The sequence below is a fragment of the Hemiscyllium ocellatum genome, chromosome 1, assembly GCF_020745735.1.
Source record: "Hemiscyllium ocellatum isolate sHemOce1 chromosome 1, sHemOce1.pat.X.cur, whole genome shotgun sequence".
Classification (NCBI taxonomy): Eukaryota; Metazoa; Chordata; class Chondrichthyes; order Orectolobiformes; family Hemiscylliidae; genus Hemiscyllium; species Hemiscyllium ocellatum.
Window position 1 is genome coordinate 158,836,581 of NC_083401.1, and position 23,556 is coordinate 158,860,136.

Genomic DNA, 23,556 nt, shown 5'->3' on the forward strand with positions numbered 1-23,556 from the left:
GGGTTGCAATATGGTCCAGGTTTTCCTATCTCAAGTGCTGGAGATGGAGATTTTTTTTAAAAAGGAGCTGGTGTTGCTAAAAAAAAGTATAATTCTATATTATTTTTGATTCCATCGCAAAGTGTTTATTTCCAGAGCAAGTTGTCAGATTATTTGATCAATATCCATCTTTAACCCCTTATTTCCTCCAGATAAACCTTGGGAACACTGACAACATCTTTGATCTCACAATAACCTCAGTGTCTGTGCCATTAATTCCATTCCCATCCCAGTCATTGACTGTGGCAAAGCTAGATGGCAACATCACCCTATTTCATTCTTCATTGAGCTTCCAAACTCTGAAAATAATTGTTTATTTTCACCTTATTGACCATTAGCCTCTATCTCTACCTCAGCTCACCTGCTGTTGAAAAATTGATCGTCCTTTTATCATCTCTAGAGTTGACGATTCTAGTATAATAAAAACAAAGAACTGCAGATGCTGGAAATCTGAAACGCAAACCAAAAACGCAGGAGAAAATCAGATTTGGCATCATCTGTAGAGAGAGAGAGAACGAGCAGAATTAATGTTTCAAGTTCAGTGACTTTGTCAGAACTGGAAATAAATGATATTTATGTTGATGTAAAGAATTGAATACATGTTGCTCAGAGAGAAAAGGAATAGGCAGACAAAGAGAAACAAATCTTTGGTCTATTTCGTTTTCTCTCCTCCTTACTCTGCATCATCAGTATAAAGACCACCCTTCTCTTCCACCCCCCCACCCCCCCCAGCTATTTGTAGTTCCAGCAAAGGGTCGGTAGGTGCTACACTGCTTGTCTTTCAATCTGCAGTTGTGAGCTCATTTTAGACCCTGCCTGTGTTTTAATCTGTACCAAGGCTCACTCATCCACCCCTTGTCCTCACTAAAGTATGTTGGTTTGGGTCTTCCGCATATCCCCTCCAATATTCGATTGTTCTGAATGTTTGCTTGTCCATCCTTTTACCTCTCTGCTCCACAGTTGGTATCTTTTTACATGTCAAAGGCTGCACATCCTGGAATTTTCATCGAGTCGTGAAGATGTACAGTAAGGAAACAGACCCTTCGGTCCAACTCGTCCATGCCAACCAGATATCCCAACCCAATGTATTGCTAAAATGCATTGTTTCTCCATGTTGCTCTTATTTAATGCTATCTTTACCAAATTTTTGCTGTACCCATTCTCACATGACCTCCTTTGACTCAACATAACCTTCTTTGCTTTAAATTTCTACATAAAAGGCAATCAATAATACAAGTTCTCAGTAAAATCCAAACTATATTATTCTGATCTAATCTCAATTCAGAGGCGATCCTTTCTTGGTGCGCAGCTTTGGAAAGTGTAGTACTTGGCTGATCTTTGAGCAGGTATGCATATAATGCAGAAAGCCAAGGACAGGATTGGACAACTCTGCTGCTTGAGTTTGCATGGAAATTTTTGGGGTCTTTATCTGAATTATAGGCCAGACTGAAGTGTGTTACTTCTGCAGCAATTACTTTTAAGTTTTATTTTCTTCTACAGTTTCCGAGGAAGAGGGAGGAAAATCCTTCCAATGTCCTATTTGTGGTTTGGTTATAAAACGTAAAAGTTACTGGAAACGTCATATGGTGATTCACACGGGGCTAAAAAGTCACCAGTGTCCACTCTGTCCATTCCGCTGTGCACGCAAGGATAATCTGAAATCACACATGAAGGTACAATGAAGTGAGGATGTAATTTTGTAAATCTAAATGTACTGTTTTACTGAGAAAGAGTTTTGCTGATAAAAGCTGATTAGGAATGCAAATTTATTGCTTTTTCTTGTTTACTTTTGGAATACAGTGTAGGTGTTTTAAATAAGTACAGTGATAACTTCAGTAACCGTTGGCAATCATTGAGACTTAAACTTGATCAATTATGAGGACTGAATGATATGTGGACAATTCTGTAGTTTGTCCAAAAACAATCAATCTTCAAAGAAAATAGAAAAAGGACTAGCGAGTGAATCATGTGCACCTAGAAGAGATGGCTATTTTAAGTGTGGTCCTACAACTAAAATTGCAGAGAAGTTTAAAATATAAATTAAACATCTTTTCATCTTAATCTGCAGAATGGAAAATACCAACTTTCAATTTGCGGTTCTGCCAGATCATTTTCTTGAAGATATTTCAGGGACCTGGTGTCATGAGCACTAGTTGTTTTCTGTTTTCACTTGAAAACTTGCTGACGACTCATTGTTCATTTGATTCGTGAAGGGATCGTATTTTTTCTTCACATGCTGCACTATTGTCCCACCATACCCCAAGTGGGCTGCTACACAAGGTTCAGTGGTAGATGTTCTGCCAATTTAACAGTCTCTTTCTCAACCCAGCCACCAAATCAGGGTTTATTGCTATCCTGGTGGAATATTTTATCAGTACAGATAACAGAAATTAGAATATATTTAAGTCAATATTAAACCTGGGCATGTAATGGAACATTGAGCTTATGCACTTGAACTAAAATAGACTTCTGTTGCTGGTTTAATTGAAATTTGAATTAGAAATTAAGCCATTATACTTTCTGTAAAAGAAAGCTAACTTTAAAGTTTCAGATTATTTTTAATGTTATTTATAACATGCTTGCTATAGCTTCTTGCAATATTTCCTAACAATTTATGTTTGACTGCCATAATTTTGACTAATTAGTGTGTAAATTATCAAAGTAAAAATCAATACTAAGAAATAAAATGCTTGTTGTTCAGCTGCATTAAATGATTCAATTAATTTCCTCAAAAAGGTAATATAATTTTTAACCAACAATTGGGTATAGTTGGTGTTACCTACTGATAGGTGTATCCAAGTGTATATGACGTTGGAAGAGTTATAAAAACATTGAGCAATGTAGATCCTTTAACAGCTGCACTCCACTGTAGAAAGCCAGTAGTTGCACAGAATCAGGAGAAAAGATCATGTGAATAGTGCTAAGTATTTTACCATTAGGGACAGTCATTACGAAGTTGGTTAAAATACAGTATGATTTAACTTGTATAATATTGGAAATGCTGAAAAAGTACAGGACCAATAGATTGGCAGAACTTAGCTTTCTAGTCCCTGAGTTCGTCATCCACTGTTTTCTGAATCTTGGAGTTATTTCCAAAGTGAGAGCATGAACTGAGATCATCTGCACTATTGTCAAGTTGGAGGTTAGAAGGAGGATTGACGTCCCAAATTCTGTTTCAGAGCAGTTTTGGCAACTCTGCTAGTAAGTCTCTCTCAATTTCTGGACAGGATATATCTACAGTGCAGACTGATACAACAGTATGGGAATTTGCCTTAAAACGCATTTCGGCATTTTCACTTCACTGTTCGCTGATTGCATTATGAATCACAGATGTTAATGTTCGGGATTCATTGCCTGATGTGTTTGTTTTAGTGTAACTTTTTTTTCTGCAAACTCCAACAATACTCTTCTAAACAGTGCATTCGCTTAGGGATAACTCCTGTCATAGTCACGTGCAGCAAATCTGTAATCCTTACCGTTTCCAAACCTCAGTGGATGTTAATTGTGATCCTAAAATGAAAAAGAAAATTATGATTACTTCGTATGAACTGCCAGTAAGAAACACGGGTTAAAATTGAAACTTAATTTCGATAGGCAGTTTTGAGGAATATAACTGTACAGTTTTGAGTAAGCTTCATGGTTTGCATATAAGTTTGGTTTCCATTCAGTTTTTCTAACCCCACTTTGTAACACTTCCTCCATAACTATTTTCTCTACAACAGATTTGTCTTTTCAAATGACATCAGAGAGCCTCCTGTTCTAATAGTTTTTCCAATAGATATTCTATTTTAGTCAGCACTGCAAGGTAAATTCATGGGTAATCAATTGTACAAGAATTTGAGACAGGAATTGTTGTAGCCTTTTTGTTGAATTAACAGTACATTTGATTCTTTGGCTTATGTGGATTCTTTTGCTAATGAGGCACTCTGAAGGGAGGGTGTCTGCATTTTCCTTGGGGAAGGATCAGGGTAAAGGTTTATATTAGAAGCTTTTATCATGTTCTCGCGTTCCCTTTTCAAACAACTTTGTCAATCAGCAGGTTCATCAGCACCAGGACAGAGGTGAAACCTTCCACTGTGAGCTTTGCCCTTTCACCTCGTCTCGTCATTTCAGTTTAAAACTTCACATGCGCTGTCATCAGCACTTTCCCAGAACAGAGGTGAAGGTCAAAGAAGAGATTACTGAATCTGAGGTCACAAGGACACTTTCTAATGAGACTGCTGATAAGAAAAAGGGAACAGAATTACTTGAGAATACATTAAAAATTCAGGACCATCTTTTCTATGAAACAAAAGCCGAAAACTACAAGGTATCTGCTATTCCATTGAAATCAGTTAAAGAGGAACCCAGTGATGTGAATGTCATCAGTGTGTCATTAACAGATAGTCATGTGTTTGGCAAAAGACCAGAGGGAATACAGCAGTGTGCAGCAAATCCATCAGAACCCTCTGACCTTGCAGCCAATCAAGATGGCTTTCCCCTGAGTCAAGACATTTCTGCGACAGACTTTCTTCTGAAGTTATCAGGTACTTTTTTTGTGTACTTAAATGTAGCATTGTTTTTTTCATTTTCAACTAGCAATAGTTTTTAACCCTCTGAAGACAGTTGCCTCATTTTACACCATAGAATCCCTACAGTGTGGAAGCGGGCCATTTGGCCCATGAGTCCACACTGATCGTCTGAAAAGCATCCCACCCAGATTCACCCCCACTCTATCCCTGTAACCCTGCATTTCCAAATACTAATGCACATAACCTGCATATCTCTGGACTATGGGAGGAAACCGGAGCACCCGGGTGAAACCCACACAGACATGAGGAGACATACAGTCGCCCCAGGGTGAAATTGAAGCAGCAGTGCTAACACAGCCACTGTGCTGCCAAATTATTCAAATTAAAACATCACAACTATTATTTTGTTGTTTTTGAATTGAAAATTAGTTAATAGTGTGTTTTTCTCCATTGTATTCAGTGAGCTGAGCCATTTAGGAGTGCAGTTAGTGAAAATCTGGAATTGTCTACCCCAAATGGCCATTAATGTTGGATCAACTGAAATGTTCATGTCTGAGTGAAATAATTTTGTTAATTCAAGTTTCAAGAAAAACTGATTAGAGACTGACAGACATACAGATCAAATGTCATGGAATAGATTTGAGAGACTCAATGGCCAAATCCTGTTCCAGTAGGTGTATTCAACTTCCTCCACGTTCAAAGACTGAATATTGATAGAATGGTTTAGATCTTAGGGTTAGCAGCAAAGTGGAGGTGTGCATATACTGACTGTGTTTTAAAATCTATTTACCTACCTTTTACACAAGGTACAGCAGAACATTCTTTTCCAGCTGCAGCACAGATTCATCAAACAAGGAAAGCTTAGTAGCTAGGCACAATCACATTGTATCTTCCAGATTCAAGAGTAACTGGGCTATCTGGTAACTGCAGTACTGTTGTTGCCGTCAATTGCAGTCAATATCTGCATTTGTTACTATTAACAGTGGAAAAAAAAGGGTCAGTATGATTTACCGCTAACATTAAATGGCAGATATCCTCCCCAACTCCCTTGCTCTATCAAGTTAACCTTACTTTAAGGAGTTATTTTTAGAGTCATAGAGATCTACAGCTCAGAAAATATCCATTCGGCCCAATGCATCTGCGCAGTCAAAATAAAACCCACCTAACTATTCTAATCCCATTTTCTTGTACTTGATCCATAGTCTGGCATGCCTTGGCTTTACAATGCACATCTAAATAGTTGAGGGTTTCTGGCTCCAACATCCTTACAGAGAAAGAGTTCCTGATTCATACCACCATTTATTTGTTGACTGATTGATCATCTCTTTAAAATTTTAATAAACCTATATTACAAAAGGGCCTAAGTCTCAATCCAGATTTGAGTTCCTATCTCAAGGAATTATGATCGACTCATTGCTTACAATGTTAACCATCAACAGGATCTCAAACCTCAGCTGTATTTTCATGTTGTCCCATCTTGTTTACAGACTTTGTTATGAATATGTTGTAATGTTCGACGTAACAAACCTTTTTGTTAGACTGCTGAAAACAACTTCACTTTATTTCAGTTATGCCTGCCTATATATTCAATGATTGGGAGACACATGGAAGTGTTGTATATAGCATTCAGAAACTACTTCAAAAGCAGAAAAATATAGGGTATGTTGGGTATTCAGTCTACAGGTTCCAATTTCTGTTCTGTCTTCCAATTTTGCAATAGTTTTTCTGTATGACTATAAGCAATGTTCCCTGAAATCTTTGGTGTGCCTGCACAGATTTCATAAGAGATTTTTAAACCAGATTGGAAGTTATACAGTGGAAAGCGATTGAATATATATAGCACTTTTAGTTTTTTAGTTGCTGCATGCGTGCTTGAATGCACGGCTTAAAGGGAACATTGGTTATAAACGTTACTGCTGATTTGTGATGGAACTTCATAAGCATATGAAATAGTGGGATTTTTTTATCCACCTGCTGCTGTTTTTCAGGTTGGATTGATGTGGAGGAAATTATTTATTTGATATCAATTTTTGATAGCTTGAATCCTCACAAAACGTTTTGAATAACTGTTTCTCAGTTAGGATTGGTAAATGTATATAAAACAAGAGGATTGGATAGATTAGCGAATCCAAATTAGTGGAACCTTCAGTATGTGTTGTGTGATTGGGAAATGAAGGCAAAAAGGCAACGCATTGCTGATGATAAATGACTATGAGAAATAAGCAGATATTGAGAACCTCCAAATTTAAGTCTTCTAGGGCCATTATGTCTTTCTATATATGGAATAGCACGTGTCTTGATATAAGAATAAAAATGAATAGAACACACCTGGCATTGAATAATTCATTCCTTATTGGGCTGTGAGGTTGATTGGTCAGACATAGATGCTGGCCTTACAATGAGCAGATACTTTGTGCAAGAATTTATTCTCTGAAAATTCTGATAGATTGGGTTGTGGAAGACATGTGAATGCTCTGAACTGAAGATGGTATAGCATGTCAATAATTTAACTGAAGAAGGGTTACATCCAAAACGCTGACTTCTCCACCTTCTGATGCTGCTTGGCTTGCTGTGTTCTCGCAGCCTCTTCCTTGTCTACCAATAATTTCTCAAAAGCAACCTCAGTTGCTCATTGTCTCACAGGAAGGGAGTATTGTACATGAGAAAGTAATTAAAATTTGTGAAATGAAAAGGGTCTTTGCATCAGTAGAAGCTAAAATTTCCTAGCAACTGAATACAATGTCACAATTTCAGCATCCATCTTTTTCTGAATGTCTGTGATATTTAGTTTCTTCAGAACCCCTGATATATTCGAAACATCTGTTTGCAATTACTTGTCACTAATTTATTTATTCTTCCCTCTGGTTCTATATTTTGAAATAATAATCTCAAAGAAGTTTACTGTTCAAGAAGGTATTTTGGCTTTTTTTCATAACAAGAGGTAAAAAAATTATTTTTATTTTTCTGAAACGTTAGAATATACAAATTAAAAATTTAGAACCTTAACATGTTATCACGAAATAAACATGAGAAATAAAAAGGAACTGTCAAATTTCCTGAGTAACTCAGAAATAAAAACAGAAAATGCTGGGAAAACTCAGCAATTCTGGTAGCATCTGTGGAGTGAGAGCTGAATTAATGATTTTGGGCCAGTGACCCTTGAAGCTGAACTGTTAAATCTACTTTCTCTCCATAGATGTTGCCAGGCCCACTGAGTTTTCCCAGCAATTTCTGGTTTTGTTTCTGCTTTCCAGCATCTACAGTTCTTTGGTGTTTTTTAACCTGTGTATATACCTCCACAAATGGCTCAATGTTTTAACTCCTATTTCGAATAGTCAGCCGTACAGACCTGAGGAATCCCAAGTTTGAAATATGTTCTGCATTGAATCAGCCATTTTTAGTGAGTGCTTTGTAATTGTACTACTTCTTTCCAAACAAGAATGGCAAAGTCATTTGATTTTTCTATCTGAGATGTTTGGTGGTGACCTCTGAAGTGGAGATGCTGGGGGAGAACAGGTTTAGGTTCAGCTGATGATGTTCCCTGCCAACATTCCAAAACCATTTTTGTGAAAGAAGCTTCATGCTCAGCGACGTGGTAATTCTCCCAACAAGACCGCAATGCAGGAATTCGAGTCATTATTCCACCTTAATTCCAGCCATTGTTTAATAGGTTGCATTGCATGTAATTTTCTGTCTGACTCCCAAAAGTACACTCCTAGTGGGCAAACCTGTAAATCAATCCTTAACTGTCCATAATATCATCTTTTGCCCATGGGATCATACACTGAGTTAGCAAATTAGTCATCTTCCTATAAGGATAACCTTTGTGCTTCATCAACAAATTGTAGCATAGCCCATAAGGTAGCAAATGCATTGTGCTTGTAAACAAAAACCAAAGCCTATGGTGCTATAATTACGTGTTTTGCTCTTTTGAATTAACAGCTGCAAACCAAAGGGGGTCTTTAACTCCAAAGATTAAAGCTAAAGATGAGCATAAAGAGAAGTTACCGCCTGATCCTATTCTTTCACCGCAGTCTGGTTATATATTTGGTAACAAGTCACCAGTGACACAGGAACCTCCTGAGAAATCAAAGAAGATGTCTGAAATCACTACTGCTTCAGAACTGTTCAACCAGGATATGTCTTGTAAAGTAGCATCGGAGCTACTGTTTAAACTGTCAGGTACTCATCTCAAATCTTGTCAGTTTTAAATGGGACAGTGATTTTTGCAGCGCTAAATACCTTTTTATTTGACTTTGAGTAGACATAATTGGGTATGTTATAGAACATAATCTTAAGGGTTAGAGTTAACATGGAATGGGACTGGGCAAAATAATTATTGATTTATTTCCCCAGTAGAACTATATTGAGATGTTGAGCTGGCAGAATGGGTGTGAGGAGGAGAAATACTGTGTAATGTTATACTGTGTTAATGCATTTAGTATCTTCAAGGTAATATTGCCAAGTTCCCAGTGGTAATCTGGAGCCTGTCTGTCATTTGAGGTGTTAAGTCATAGAGTCATACAGCATGGAAGCAAACAAGTCAAGTGCCAAAAAAATTTAATCTTATTTAGAAAATAGGTTAATGGAGAAAATAGATTTTTTAAGTGCATTATTAATGTTACCACAGTTCATTTCCATATTTATTCCCATCCATCCATTGGATTCTGACTGCAAATTTTCACCATTCGATATATATTTCCAAGGGTTTATTGGAATGTTCTCTTTGCCAAACAGGTTGTCTGTCCTGTTGGTGATTTAAAAAAAATCAATGGTCATCAGCAGGTTTCGTTCTCTGATTAACTTCTGGTTTATTTTGTCAAAGGATGTTGCTTGATATTGCCACTTTTGTGTTTGCTAATATTGCGAAATATTATTGTGTTAAATTAGACTCCGCTTTCAACTACAAAGTACATATCCATGAACATCTTGGAAAAGGCAAAACCTATTTCCTGTTCAAGGATCCTTAGTCTGGAAGGTTTGGGAGAGGAGGAAATTTAACCTCAAAAAGTAAGAGGATATGGAGGATTAAAGGGCAGCTATTTGGATAATGATACCCAGAGTGGGACAGAAAGGGACAGAATGCAAACATAGAAAACAGCAGGGTCAAAAGGGGAAATGATGGTAAACGAGCAAAAGTAATGGCTCTAGAAAGCTTCTAATATTAAGGGCAAAATAGATTAATTAACCACAAAAATATACGTTAAGGTATATAACCTTATAACCATTACAGAGGGTTTACAAGAGGATCAAAGCTGGGAACAAAATATACAGTATTAATTTTTGAAAGGACAACAGGAAGGAAAGGATGGGCTAGAATTGTTGGTATGGTATGGAATAAGTATGACAGCAAGAAATGATCTTGAATGGGAAAATTTTGAATCTGGTGGAGGCAACAAATAAAAAGGGAAGTAAAAAGCTAGTACAAGTAGAAGTTCCTTTATCTGAAATGCTCGGGACAAGCTGTTTTGCTGGATTCGGAATTTTTTGGTTTTCAGAATAAGTGACAGCTTAACAATGAAATTTTTAAAAATCTTACCAGAAGAGCAGACTTCTAAGTAAGAATGTGCTTGTCACCCCCCGCGTCGCATCTGAGTGACACGCATCGAGTGGGTGTCGACTCGGGGGCGATCACAGAGAAACCCCAAGGCCTGTTGGTGCTTGGCCACGCCCCTACGTCGCATCTAAGTGACAAGCATCCAGTGGGTGTTGACTTGGGTTAACTGTTTGCTTGCCTTGTTAATGAGAAAAAAACTTCACAAAAAACTTCCGGAATTTGGAGCTTTTCGGTTTTTGGATGTTCGGATAAAGGATCTTCTACCTGCAATCTATAGACCCTCTAACTGTGTCTATTCGGCAAGGTAGAGTAAACTGGGCATGTAACAAAGGTTGAACATTAATCATACGTGACTTCAGTCTTCTGGAATAGTCCAGTTGGTAGAGGAAACCATGAGAAAGACATAAATGCATAGAGGGTATTCAGAACAGTTCCCAAGAGTAATACGTTATAAATCTGACCTGAGATCAGGCTATTTTCGATCTGATGTGTAATGAGGCAGGTTTAATGAATGATGTCTGGCTTTTAGAAAGAAATCCCTTCGAAAACAGCTAAAGTGAACAAGTTGGATAGATAAGCGGCAGACATTAAGGAGGTAATTCATGACTGTCCACAAAAATATATGCCAAGAAGGAGGAAAGATTCTAAGAGAAGGATAAACCAACGGTGGCTAGCCAAGAAGTGAACGAGAGTGTTAAATTGAAAAAAAAAGTATGTAGGAGGCCAAAGTCAATTATAGCCGCAAAGACTAGATTAAGTTCAGAGTACAGCAAAGGAGGGCTAAAAAGCTGATAAAGTGAGAGACATAAAAACTGATATTAAGAGTTTGTGTTAGAAGTATAAAAAGGAAGAGAGAATACAAAGGAAACATAGGTGCCTTTAGAAAATGAATCTGGGAGGTGGTTTTGGGGCACATAGAAATGGCAAAGGAGTTGCACAGCTATTTTGCATCGGTCTTTACGGTGGAATATATTCTGAACATTCCATTAAGTCTAAAGAATATGGGAGTGGAACTAAGTACAGTCACTGAAGTAATATTAAACAAACTAAAAGCAGGTAAGTCCCCTCGCCCCGATCCTAGGATCCACTAAAAGGTAGCTACGGAGATAGTGGACGCATTGGTTGCAATTTTCCAAACCTCGTTGAATTCTGGAGAAGTACCAGGGGATTAGAAAACTGTCAATCCCTATTCAAAAAAGGAGGAAGGTAAAAAATGGATAACTGTTGGCTGATTATTGTTGGAATCGACTGTTGGAATACTGTTGAAATTGATTCTCAAGGAAGTAATAGCACATTTGGCAAATCATAATCTAATTGAACATAGACACCATGGCTTCATGAAAGGCATATCATATCTGACTAATTTAACAGAACTTTTCAAGGAAGTCGCAACCGAGAGTTGATGGAGGGATATCAGTAGATGTGTTGTATTTGGACTCCCAGAATTCATTTGACAAATACATCACAAAAGGTGAAATCATAAGGCAAGAGCCCACATTGTTGGAGGCAGTATATTTACATGGATAGAGAGTTGACTAATGAGCAGAAAACAGCAAATGTGGATAAAACTGTAGGCTTTCTATAAAACGGTTCAGTTTCAGCTTACCAAACAGTGAGCAGAGATATTCCACAGGGATCAGTGTTTAATATATATTAATGACTTGGAGAAAGGAAGTGAATGCACTGTAGCCAGATTTGCAGATGACAATAAAATAGATGAAAGGACAGATTGTGTGAGAGAGAGAGAGACAAACAGTTTACAAAGAGATTTTGATAAACTTGAATAAGTGGACAAAAAGTTGAATAATGGGATATAATGTGGTAAAATGTGAAATTATTCTTTATTGAAGAGAGAACTAAGGAACAGTATTATTTAAATGGAGAAAAATTCCAAAAAGCTGCAACATAAAGGGATTTTAGGGTATTTGTGTGCAAAATGCAGAAAGCTAGCGCACAGGTACAGTTGGTAATCAGGATAGCTAAGGGAATGTTGATGCTTGTTTCAACGAGATTGAAGTTTAAGAACACGGAACTGTACAACGTGATGGTGATACCACATCTAGAGTACTGAAAGCATGTTTGTTCCCTTATTTAAGCGAACATATCCTTTCCTTTGAGGCAGTTCAGAGAAGGTTCACCAGGATGATCCCTAGTATGGAGAGTTCGAAAGAGGGGTCACTGAACCCACAACATTAGCTCTGCTTTCTTTCCATAGATGCTGGCAGACCTGCTGAGTTTTTCTAGCAATTTCGGATTTTGTTCCTGGTATGGAGGGGTTGACTTATGAGTAAAGGTTAAACAGGTTGTGACTCTATTCGTTGGTGTTTAGAAGAATGAAAGGTGACCGTATTGAGACATGTAAGATTCTTAAAGGGCTTGACAAGGTAAATACTAAGAGGATGTTCCCTGCTGTGGGAGAGTCCAGGACCAGAGGACATGGCCTCAGAATAAAGAGTCACGAATTTATGACTGAGATGAGGAGCGCGTTTTCCTCTGAGGCTTGAAAATCTTTGGAACTCCTTGCCACAGAATTGTATGAGCAGAGCTTTTGTGTACATTTAAGGCTGCGATAGATTCTTGATCAGTAGGGGAATCAAGGATTATGGTGAAAGGGTAGGAATGTAAACATGAGGAATATCAGATCAGCGATGATCCCATATAATGGTGGAGCAGTCTTGAGGAGCCAAATGGCCTTCTGCTATTCATATTTCTTATGGTTTTTTGGACCATAATATGGTACAACTTAGCATTCAGTTTGAGTGCAAAGAACTTGGGTCAAAAACTGCCAAGCTTAAATAGAGACAGTTTAAAAGAAATGAGGTCAGAATTGACTGAAGTGGGCTATGGAAAGAATTCAGCAGTGAAGACAGTTGAGGAGCAATGACAGACATTTAAGAAAATTATTCATTGCTCAAATTCCTGCCATCTCAGAATTAACCTTGGTTATACTTCATCTGTGGCAGTAATATCTTTCATGTAATAAAGGGACCAAAACTGCTATCTTTGTATCATCAGCAAATTTAGGAATCTTTTCTTTGCTGCCTTCAAGTACAGAGATGTACAGCATGGAAACAGACCCTTCAGTCCAACTTGTCCATGCTGACCAGATATCTTAAATTAATCTAGTCCCATTTGCCAGCACTTGGCCCTATTCCTCTCAACCCTTCCTATTTATTTATATACCTATCCAGATGCTTTTTAAGTGTTGTAATTGTATCAGCCTCCACCAGTTCCTCTAGCAGATCATTCCACACACTTACCACCCTTTGTGTGAAAAGGTTGCCCCTTAGGTTCCTTTTATATCTTTCCCCTCTCACCCTAAACCTATGCCCTCTATTTCTGGACTCCCCCAACCCAGAGAAAAATCTGTCTATTTACCCTCTCTGTGCCCCACATGATTTTATAAACCTCTAAGGTCACCTCTGAGACTCCGATGCTGCAGGGAAAACAGCCCCAGCCAATTCATCAACGTAATTTCTATATTTGTCGAACGTTGAGTCACCAGCACTGATCCCTGTGACATATCGCTCATTATACCTTGTTAACCAGAAAAACGATCCATTTATGATTCCTCTGTTTCCTTTTAACTAGCTAATTTACCAATGCCAATTGATATAGATCAGACCAAACCCTTTCAAAATATATTAAGAAACTGGCCTAGGCCCAACTTTTTCTTTTTTCTAAAGGCAAATATAAGGTGTTGTATTCTGAATGCAGTTCAATTGGTCAACCTACTAGGCTTGAAGTAAAACACAGTTTATTCTTACGCTATAGTTAAAATACATACAAAGGAGTATTTGGAAATCTTAACCCTATTGGAAAATTTAACAGAATAATGGATTATTTAACTATTAATCTCAACTGCTCCAATATAGTAACATCCCTTTAACACATCGTTAGCAAAGGCAAATTCAGTAAAAATAGATTGTCTCGCATGCAATTCTCCAGTTTAGGAAAAAAGAACATCAGAGAGACCGAACTTAAGCATTTGCTATAGAAAGGAGAGATGAATAGCAGCATCAAAACCTCCAAAAGCTACTGAAAAATTAAACTAAATCCTTGTCCTGTGGGAGCTTGACCCCATTCATGCTGTTTCTATTGTTCCACCTTTTTAAAAAAAAACCCAAGACCTCACAAGCTGTTTACTTTATTGGCTACAAACAGATTGTTCTATGTTTCTGTCTCAATCTCTCTTTATAAAATAACAAGGTCAAAATGCACCTCTTAAAGTTTATAGTATCATCACATGTTGCTGCCTGTCTCCAGATTTCTAAGGCTCTTGTGCAGTGGTAATGAACTAACTCTGAGCCAGGAGTCCTGAGTTCAAGTCCCATTTGCTCCATTGGTGTATAATAACATCTCTGAATAAGATAGTTATTTTTCTAATCTATCATCTGTTTTTATCACAAAATTTTTGATGTGGCACCTTATCCAATACCACCTTTAAATACAGTACATCCACCTGTTCCCCTCTATCCAGCGCATACCGTAATTCCTCAGAGCTTCAATATGTTGACTAACTATGATTTCACAAAAATATGCCTGTTCTGCTTGATCACCTTAAGTGTTTCTAAGTGTCCTGCTGTAACGTCTTAAATAAAATTCACAACATCTCTATTACAGATATTAAGCTAATTGGCCTGTAGTTTCTTGCTGGCTGTTTTTAACAAATAAACAAATTACAATTGCTGTTTTCTAATCCAACAGGAAAATCCCTGGAGCAAAGTAATTTTGGAAAATTGAAACCAACTCAATTACCTCAATTGTCACTTGTTTTAAAACCTGAGCATAAAATACGTCAATAGTCATGGCTTGTTAATTTTTTAAAAATTCACTCATGGAACATAGGCATTACTGGCTGGCCAGCGATTTTTATTGCCTATCCCTAGTTGCCCTTGAAATGGTGGTGGTAAGCTGCCTTCTTGAACCACTGCTGATCATATGCCATTTTGACCCACAGTGCCATTAGGGAGAGCATTAAGGGTGGGATATTTGTGAAGCCACCTCCTCCAGTAAATTGTTTAATTGTCCACCACCATGCATGACTGATGTGGCAAGACTGCAGAACTTAGATCTGATTGCTTAGCTCTCTCCATCACTTGCTGCATATGCTGTTTGGCATATAAGTAGTCCTGTTGATAGCTTCAAGAGACATTTCGTTTTTAGATATGTCTGTTGTTGCTCCTGGCATGCTCTCCTGCACTCTCCATTGAACCCTGGTTGAAGCTTTGGCTTGATGCTAGTGTTTGATTGGGAGATATGTCAAGCCATGAAGTTGTCGATTGTGCTGGAGTTCAGTTCTGCTGTTGCTGATGGCCCTCATAGTGCCTCATAGATGCCCAGTCTTGAGTTGCTAGATATGTTCAAAGTCTGTCCCAGTTAGCTCAGTGATAGTGCACACAACATGATGGAAGGTATCCTGTACATGAAGGCGGGACTTCCTCTCTGCAAGGACTGAGAGGTGGTCATTTTTGCCAGTACTATCTTGGACAGTTGCATCTGCACTTGGCAGATGGTAAGGATGAGGTCAAGTATGTTTTCCCTCATATTGGTTCTTGCATCACCTGCCACAGACCCAGTCTAGAAGCTACGTCCTTTCGGACCCAACAGCTCAATCAGTAGTGCTATAGCCGAGCCACTCTTGGTGGTGGAGATTGGAATCCCTTACCCAGAATATATTTTGCACCTCTGCCACCATCAGTGCTTCTTCCTTATATTGTTCAGCTTGGAGGAGTATTGATTCGTCAGCCAAAGGAGCATACTGCATGGTATTCAGCAGGAGGTATCTGTGCCCGTTTTTGACCTGAAGCCATGAGATGTGAAGAGGTTCAAAGTCGATGTTGAGGATTCGAAGAGCAACTCCTTCCTAGCTGTATACCACTGTGCTGCCATTTCTGCTGGTGGCATGGCGATTATAGTTTTTGGGGCATTATCTTTAAGGTATGATTCTGTGATTATAACAATGTCAAGCTGTTGCTTGACTAGTCTGTGAGAAAGCTCTCCCAATTTTGGCACTAGTCTTCAGACATTAGTGAGGAGGACTTTGCAGGGTTGACAGGGCTGTTTCTGCCATTGCCTTTCCAGTGCCTAGATTGATACCAGATGGTCTACACAATTTCATTTCTTTGTTGAGACTTTGTAGCAATTGATACAGTTGAGCGACTTGCTAGGCCATTTCAGAGGGCAGTTGAGAGTTAACCACATTGCTGTGGGCTGGAGTCACTTATAGGCCAGATCAGATGAGGATGGCAGATTTCCTTCCCTGAAAGACTTTAGTGAGCCGCCTTTTCAACCCACCACTCTAGTAATTTGTTAAGAGCTAATTCCTGGTAATTGTAATTTCTTGAGTTCCTCACTTTCATTGTTTGATATATTGCTAGTTCCTTGTTATATGAATTCTCCAGAAGACCGATGCAAAATAGCTCTTGATTCATCTGCTATCTCATAATTTTCCATAATTAATTCTCCTTGCTCACTTAACTGTCTCTGCAACTAGCTGAGGGAAAAAATGTTGCAGGCTTTCTGCATCCAGAGGATTGCACGATGGCTCAGTGGTTAGCACTGTTGCCTGAGTACCAGGGACTCAGGTTCAATTCCATCCTCTGGTAACTCTGTGTGGAGTTTGCACATTCTCCCTACGTCTGTGTGGGATTCCTCCTGATGCTCTGGTTTCCTCCCACAGTTCAAAGTTGTGCAAATTAGATGGATTGGCCATGTTAAATTGCCCATATTGTCCAGGGATATGTAGACTAGTTGGTTTAGCCAAGGGAGTTGTAAGGTTGCAGGGATAGAGTGGGATGCTCTTCAGAGGGTCACTGTAGACTTGTTGGGCCAAATTGCCTGCTTCCACACTGCAGGGATTCTGACTCCTGGAAGTCCAGCACTTGCTCAGCCCCAGACAGGAGAGGACACCACAGTGGCCGTAACTAAATCCATATCTCTGAATGAACAGAGATGGGCACATCAGACAAGTTTGTCAGACATTCTCGGAAATTGGATTGAAGGTTGGAAGCCACTAACGTTATCTGTATCATGCTGACTCCATCACATGAGCATCTGACTGTCTCCATGGCCAGATTGGTGGCTGAAGTGGAGAGCTAGATTATGCAGAAAACTCATTTACTGCTGGATCTGCATGACAGACCTGCACCACATCACTTTAGCAACAGGAGGACAAGGGAGCTTCACCCCACTTTAGTTGCCCCTTCCTCCGAACAAGATAGTTGGTGTCAGAAGGTATCAGGTGAGGTGAGAACCATGCGCAGAAGCCACTCTGCCTAGGAAGTCTTCTCTTAAAATGCTTCAGAATTGCCTGGCCCTACCAACTCCTCTCTGTCTGTGATACCCAAATTCACAGATGTTCAAGAGGAGGCTGTAGCTGACTCTGCATGCCTGGGCCCCTAACTCTAATCTACAAATGCCCCTAGGTCATTCCATGCAAATCTTCAAGGTTATCAGGCTCCACTATAAAAAAGACTGCTTCCACCTCAGCCTTGGATCCTGTAACGTAGATAGAGCAGATAGCCAGAGACTTTTCCCCAGGGCAGAAATGATTGTCATGAGGGGTCATAATTTTAAGGTGACGGGGCTTGGGGGAGGTGGTGGTGGAGAGAAGCATCGGGGAGATGTCAGAAGTAGGTTCTTTACATGGAGAGTGGTGGTGGAATACCCTGTCAGCAGTGGTAGCAGAATCAGAGATATTAGGGACATGTAAGTGATTGCTGGACAAACACAATTATGGCAGTAAGTTGAAGAGTGCATAGGTTAGGTTGATTTTAGATTATGATAAATGTTTGGCATGATATCATGGGCCGAAGAGCTTGTACTGTGCTGTACTGTTCTATGTTCTAGCTGCATCTATGCAATAGGAGAGCAAGGAACAAAGAGCACCTGAGGCACATAAGTTACATGAGTGATACTTTCTTGTCAATAGAATTAAAGGAATGTAGTCTTTTTCAATCATTACTTATCTAATCAACTCATTTTAGCTGCAGCTACACAAGCTACCTTTCCTTGGCACCACATAATGTTAGAACCATACCTGAAGGAGTTCTACACTTTCCCTAACACCCACTGTTGACATCATGACATTGTTGAATATGTGAGCATCAGATGTTGTAAAGCCTCCAAACAATTGTTAATGTTAATTTTAATTAAACAGCAGGAAAAGCCAAGAAAGAAAACTGTAAATTTGCATTAGTATTTGAAGCTAAACCAGCTGCTTTGTTTTCCAGTATAAACAAATTTACAATCAATAAATGAATCTCTTCACCCAACCCTGTCCTAGTCTATTGGAAGCAGGCATTAATTAAGTCTTGGAGTGCATTGCAAGGACTCCCCAACCATACTTTTTCAAAAATTGGAACCTGCTCTTGAGCAGGTCTTTCATCTGTCCCCTAATCACTGTGACAAAAAAAGTAATTGTATCTGCTGAGGGTTATCTCTCAACACCTTTTTCCTTTTAAGGCATCCAGCCATTGAAATAAAACAGGAAATTATCAAGACTGTAGGCATTGAGGCTTCTATCAGGATTCCTGGTGTAGATCTCGAAGATTTCTCTCTTTTTTTTCATTCATGGGGTATGGTTGTTGCTGGCCAGGCCAATATTTATTGACTGTTCTTAATTGCCCAGAGGGCAATTGACAGTCAACCACATTGCTGTGGGTCTGGATTCCACATGCAGGCCAAGCCGGGTATGAATGACAGATTTCCTTCCCTCAAGGACATTAATGAACCAGATGGGTTTTTGACAATCGGTAATAGTTTCATGGACATCATTAGAGTCTTAATCCTAGATTTTTGTTTTGAATTCAAATTACACCATTTACCATGGCAGGATTTGAACATGGGTCCCTAGGACATTAATAACCTAGTGTTAATACCATTTAGTTATCATTTTCCCTTATGTGGTTCTAATGATTACAAATAACTTAGGCACAAGCCAAATGGGACCCTTTCCCACTATTGATATTGTCTGCACGCTATTAAAGCAACATGTGCATCTACACCAGGTACCCTGAAAGCTGCCACAATGCCTACATTTGGAATAATTCTCAAGTTTCCTGCTTTCTTTCAACGGCTAGATGCCTTAAAGGAATACTTGCTGAGAAACAATCACTGCAGATACAATGACCTTCTTCTGCCACAGCTATCAGGGGACAGATATAGCCTGTAGTGCCCTGCATCCGGAAGGATCCAACAGATGACTTAGTACTGCGAAGGTGTTCCAGAATATCCTCATTCATCATTGACATTGTGCCTTGCCCATCTGGAAGAATGCCCATATCCACACCCTGAAAAGACCTTTAGATGTGAATTTATGTGGAGGCTATTCAGCTGCTGGGTCTGGGTGTGAAAATGCATCTGTTCCTCCTTAATTTCTGTCAGCCTTTGTTGTCCAGCAACCACAGTGACGAATCCATCTGCAGTGGCTGGATCCATAGCTGCTGGTCCCAATGGACTTACATGGAGAAGAACAAAAATAAAGCAGCTCCTTACTAATTTGATCAGTTAGTACTCAGCACACGCAAGAGTCACTTAAGCACAATCATTGATAAAGTGACATGTAGGACTCCAATAAGAAGGGCAGTAAGATGCTTCAATGTGAACATTTGACACCGTTGACTTGTACAGATTATGCAGCACAAGCCATGTCTCTCAAATACAATACTACACCTGATTGTAAGTGCAGTAGGACCACTGAAACATTCTCTCTGATCAGCCATTACTTTTAACTGAATGTGACAGTACATTTTAATTGGCCATAGTCCCTCTTGACTGGACTTGAGAACCTCCTTCAACCATTTGGTTAAAACACATGCAGGGTGTTAGCCATGTAAGATGCTGGCACACGCTGTAGATATGATATTGATGTAGTAAACTGCCATTTAATAAAATGGTCCATTACCTTTTCTGATCATTACTGCCAACCATGACAAGCTGCCTGTATTAAAAGGCAAGATAGAACTGCTGTGAATCTGTAAGTTCTGGATGAGGTGCGAAAGTGCATGGCCAATGCTGTCAGTGCCCAAGAGAGCACTAAGAAAGCATGTCTGAGCCAGTATGCAGAGCAACCTAGCAGCAGCATTGCAGGTAAGATGTCAATGAGCTTTAAAGTGCTGAACTCTGTGATAAGTTAGTTTGCGATGTGCTGTGATGATTTGGTCAGGTCTGTGCTTTGTTGCTCCCCATCCTTTATGGACAGAGGATGGGACCAGTTGCTGTTTATGGAGTGCACCCTGAGATGTTTTACAGTTTACTTTCTGGATATGAATGTTGCTTGCATGGATAGAATTTGTAGCTCTTCTTGTCTTTGTAAGGATGGTTGTGGGCTTTGACATTGAACCAGTACAGTTATTTCGCAATTTTATACAGCTGAGGGCTGGATTCATACATGACTCCAGAGTCACTAGGATTTCCTTGGAGGCTATTAATGAACCAATTGCCTTTTATATGGTCACTTTTACTGATGCCAGCTTATTTCTAAACATTTTAAATTTCAAAAGCACAAGAATCCAGGCTGACTGTTCACTCCACTACTGAGGCAGTACTGAAAAGTGCCTTTTCAGTTGAGGGATTAAACTGAGGTCCCATCGAAGTGCTCAGGTGAATGTAAAGATTTCATGGTACTATTTGAAAATAAATAGATGAGTTATCCCCAGTGTCCTATTCCAATATTTATTCCTCAACATCTCTCAAAAAGAACTGTCTCAAGATTATCTCATTGCTATTTGTGCGAGTTTACTTAGTGTAATTTGGTTGCCACATTCCTATATCATAATAGTGACCACACTTCAGCTATAAAGCACTTAGAGATATCCAGTGGTTTTGAAAAATTCTCAAAATCTTATGAAAATTAAGCTTGAGTCTCTCAATTGTTAATCTAATAACATGACCTTTTGTTATAACGCCTGTTAGCAGAGGAGAATCGAATTGTTGGGCCCTATTTTAACTGTGCGAAGCTTCAAATAAGTTTAAAAAGTGTCCCATTGTATGGAACTGCAGACTCTAATAAAGCACAGTTTTTCTTTGTTTTAAAGGTTTTTTTCTCTCATTCACCTAAAAATGTTCAGTATTAAACATAAACATGAACAATATCCAGTTAACAGGGTTGTGGAAGATATTGCTTTCTCTTATCTGTTTGCTGACCAGACAAAATGAATGCTCATTTGACTTGTGCTTCATAGGCCAATGTGCAAAGGCTTTTTTTTCACATACTGACTGCAAGTTGTGCTTTCATGAAAGCTAATTATCATTTGATATGGCAATTTAAGATGACATGTGATTTAGTTTGGCTGTAAGTTGACCTGGAAATCAAGAGGGAGCTATTCCAATTTCTTTCAAACTAAGAGCATAAACAAAAATGACAAAGGTGATTTCAGTAATACTGTTGGATTACCTGCATTTAGTGTGGGTTTTCTCATTCTTTTCTGCTTCATGTTCAGAGTTGAATTACTTCTTCAACCTTTTCAATTACTTGACTGTTAGTATTTATCTTAGTGGAAACTTCCTTTAGTTGCTGTATATCTTTGCAGCGAATCATATTTGGACATCAAATAGAAATTGGAGAAAATGTGACCCCTTGACTAATACTGTAGTAGTGTACAATAAAAAAAAGATGAGCATTTTCTTTAAACAACATTTCTGAGAACTTCTCGTATTATTGCATGTATATTGAATTTAATTGTTTTTTAGGCAGACTTCGCTCCAATTTAAAACAGCAAGATCTCAGAAGCAGCAATGAGGTAAAGGGCCATTTCCTGTGTTTTTCACAATAGTTTCAGGAAAATTTCCTGAGCAAGATTTTCCTTGAATAGATGGGATTCACAATATTGTCTAACTTTACCATTTACAAAAATTCAATGAATAATAAGAGTAATTGTAAAAACCGCTTGAATACTATTTCTGTTTTACTATGCTTGAGTATTTTCAGATGCGCTCTGTTTGCACAAAGCCGAATTTCTTTTCCATGTTAATATTATTTTGAAGTCAGAATCATCTAATTTATCTGGTACAGGGTGGCATAGTCTTGGAATGTGACTTTAAAGCAGTTAGATTAACATGAGGATTTTTTGTAATAAGTCCTTAATGGCAGGTTTTTATGGGGATCGGGGAAGAATGTTGTCCTTATACTGCATTTTGAGTTCTTATACTGCATGGATCCCGATCTCAACACATCCAAGAAAAGAATCTTTTATTGTACAATGGAGTTTCACATGTTCCTCTTCTAAGTTCTGAAGCATAATCATTTTATGCAGTTTTTATGCAAATTTTGAACCAACTTGTTTCTTTTTTCTGAAACAAATTTAAAAGGCTTCGTATCTTTAGTTGAATGCTTCATGCATTAAGGGAGATGAACTGAACGCACAAATAGAGATCAGAAGGATTTTAAACTAGTCAAAGGAAGGGGAGAGCTCAGGAGAGATTCTTAGTTTCCATAACAAGTTATCAGACAGTATATAGAAAAGATGAGAAGTCTAACTTGAGGCACAGCAGATAAGGGAGCATCTATGAGAAGGGGAGTGGCCAACATAGCTAAGGGCAATGTACTTAATTGTGAGCAGTCTACAAAACAAGATGAGTGAGCTTGTCGTGTAATTTCAAATTGGCTGGTATGATGTTGTGGAGACATGACTGCAAAGGGATCAGGGAACTAAATATCCAAGGAGATATGCATTCTATCAAAAGGACTATCAGGTGGACAGAGGTGGTGAGTTGCCAGATTATCAAGAAATGAAATGAGGGGATTCAAGATGGCGGCGACCTAGTAGGTCTGAGTTTGCTGATTTCTGTCCAGGACCCAGACAAGGTGGGGTACCTACCCTCTCCTCACTTTCTAAACTGTTAAAAATAGCCTTTTCCCAGCAGCTTTGGTCATTCTGCATCAAACCTAGCAGTTTGATACATTTTAAAATGACCAAAGGTAAAGGATCACAGAGTTCCCCACAGGTAGGCCCCCCCTTCCAATAGAAACAGACACGTCCGCGACCGCCCTAGGGGACTTACCTGCAGAGGCGAGCCTGATCTTGGAGTTTGTTCAGCTCCAAGAGAAGATTGACGCATCGATTGAAGAGACCCGGTCCAGGTGGCAGTCGATCTCGATGATGCTGCAGAAGCATGATCAAGAAACTCGGGCAGCGTGTTGGAGGGCCGGATCAATGTGCTGCGGCCTCCAAGACCGCTGCTGAATCCTCTGTGCGACAGGTTTGGGCTCTGGAAGGCCGAGTCCGGGCCATAGAAGAACATATCGATGACCTCAAAAATCGAAGTTGCTGGGCCTTCCTGAACAGGAGGAGGAAGGCCAGCTTGTTGATTTTTTTGTTTTTGGAGCAATGGCTCCCACAGCTGTTGAAGCTGGAGTCTGAGCTGGAAGAACAAATGCAGCTGGAGGCCTCCAGAGTTTTGGGGAAGGATCCTCAAGCCATGATATACAAGGGTTCCAAAATAATG

At 39.1% G+C, this 23,556-nt stretch overlaps 1 protein-coding gene and 1 long non-coding RNA gene across 6 annotated transcripts in view; one reads left to right on the top strand and one right to left on the bottom strand.

Moving 5' to 3' along the window:
• znf827 (zinc finger protein 827) overlaps positions 1-23,556 on the top strand; it is a 129,443-nt gene that overhangs the window by 25,846 nt on the left and 80,041 nt on the right. For 3 of the 5 annotated variants that reach the window (XR_009644849.1, XM_060827083.1, XM_060827101.1), the window contains exons 3-5: positions 1,540-1,712; positions 4,076-4,565; positions 8,493-8,732. Coding sequence is in view for 4 of the 5 variants with exons in the window: in XM_060827083.1 (XP_060683066.1) it covers positions 1,540-1,712; positions 4,076-4,565; positions 8,493-8,732 (903 nt within the window). In the remaining variant the exon portion in view is untranslated. The remainder of the gene's footprint in view (positions 1-1,539; positions 1,713-4,075; positions 4,566-8,492; positions 8,733-23,556) is intronic. The other 2 variants (XM_060827092.1, XM_060827110.1) reach the window with 2 other exon arrangements.
• LOC132817053 (uncharacterized) lies at positions 1,625-5,399 on the bottom strand. The gene is made up of 3 exons (XR_009644850.1): positions 5,345-5,399; positions 3,516-3,549; positions 1,625-1,694 (listed from the first exon to the last, which is right to left on the bottom strand). It is a non-coding gene; the product is annotated as an uncharacterized LOC132817053 (long non-coding RNA).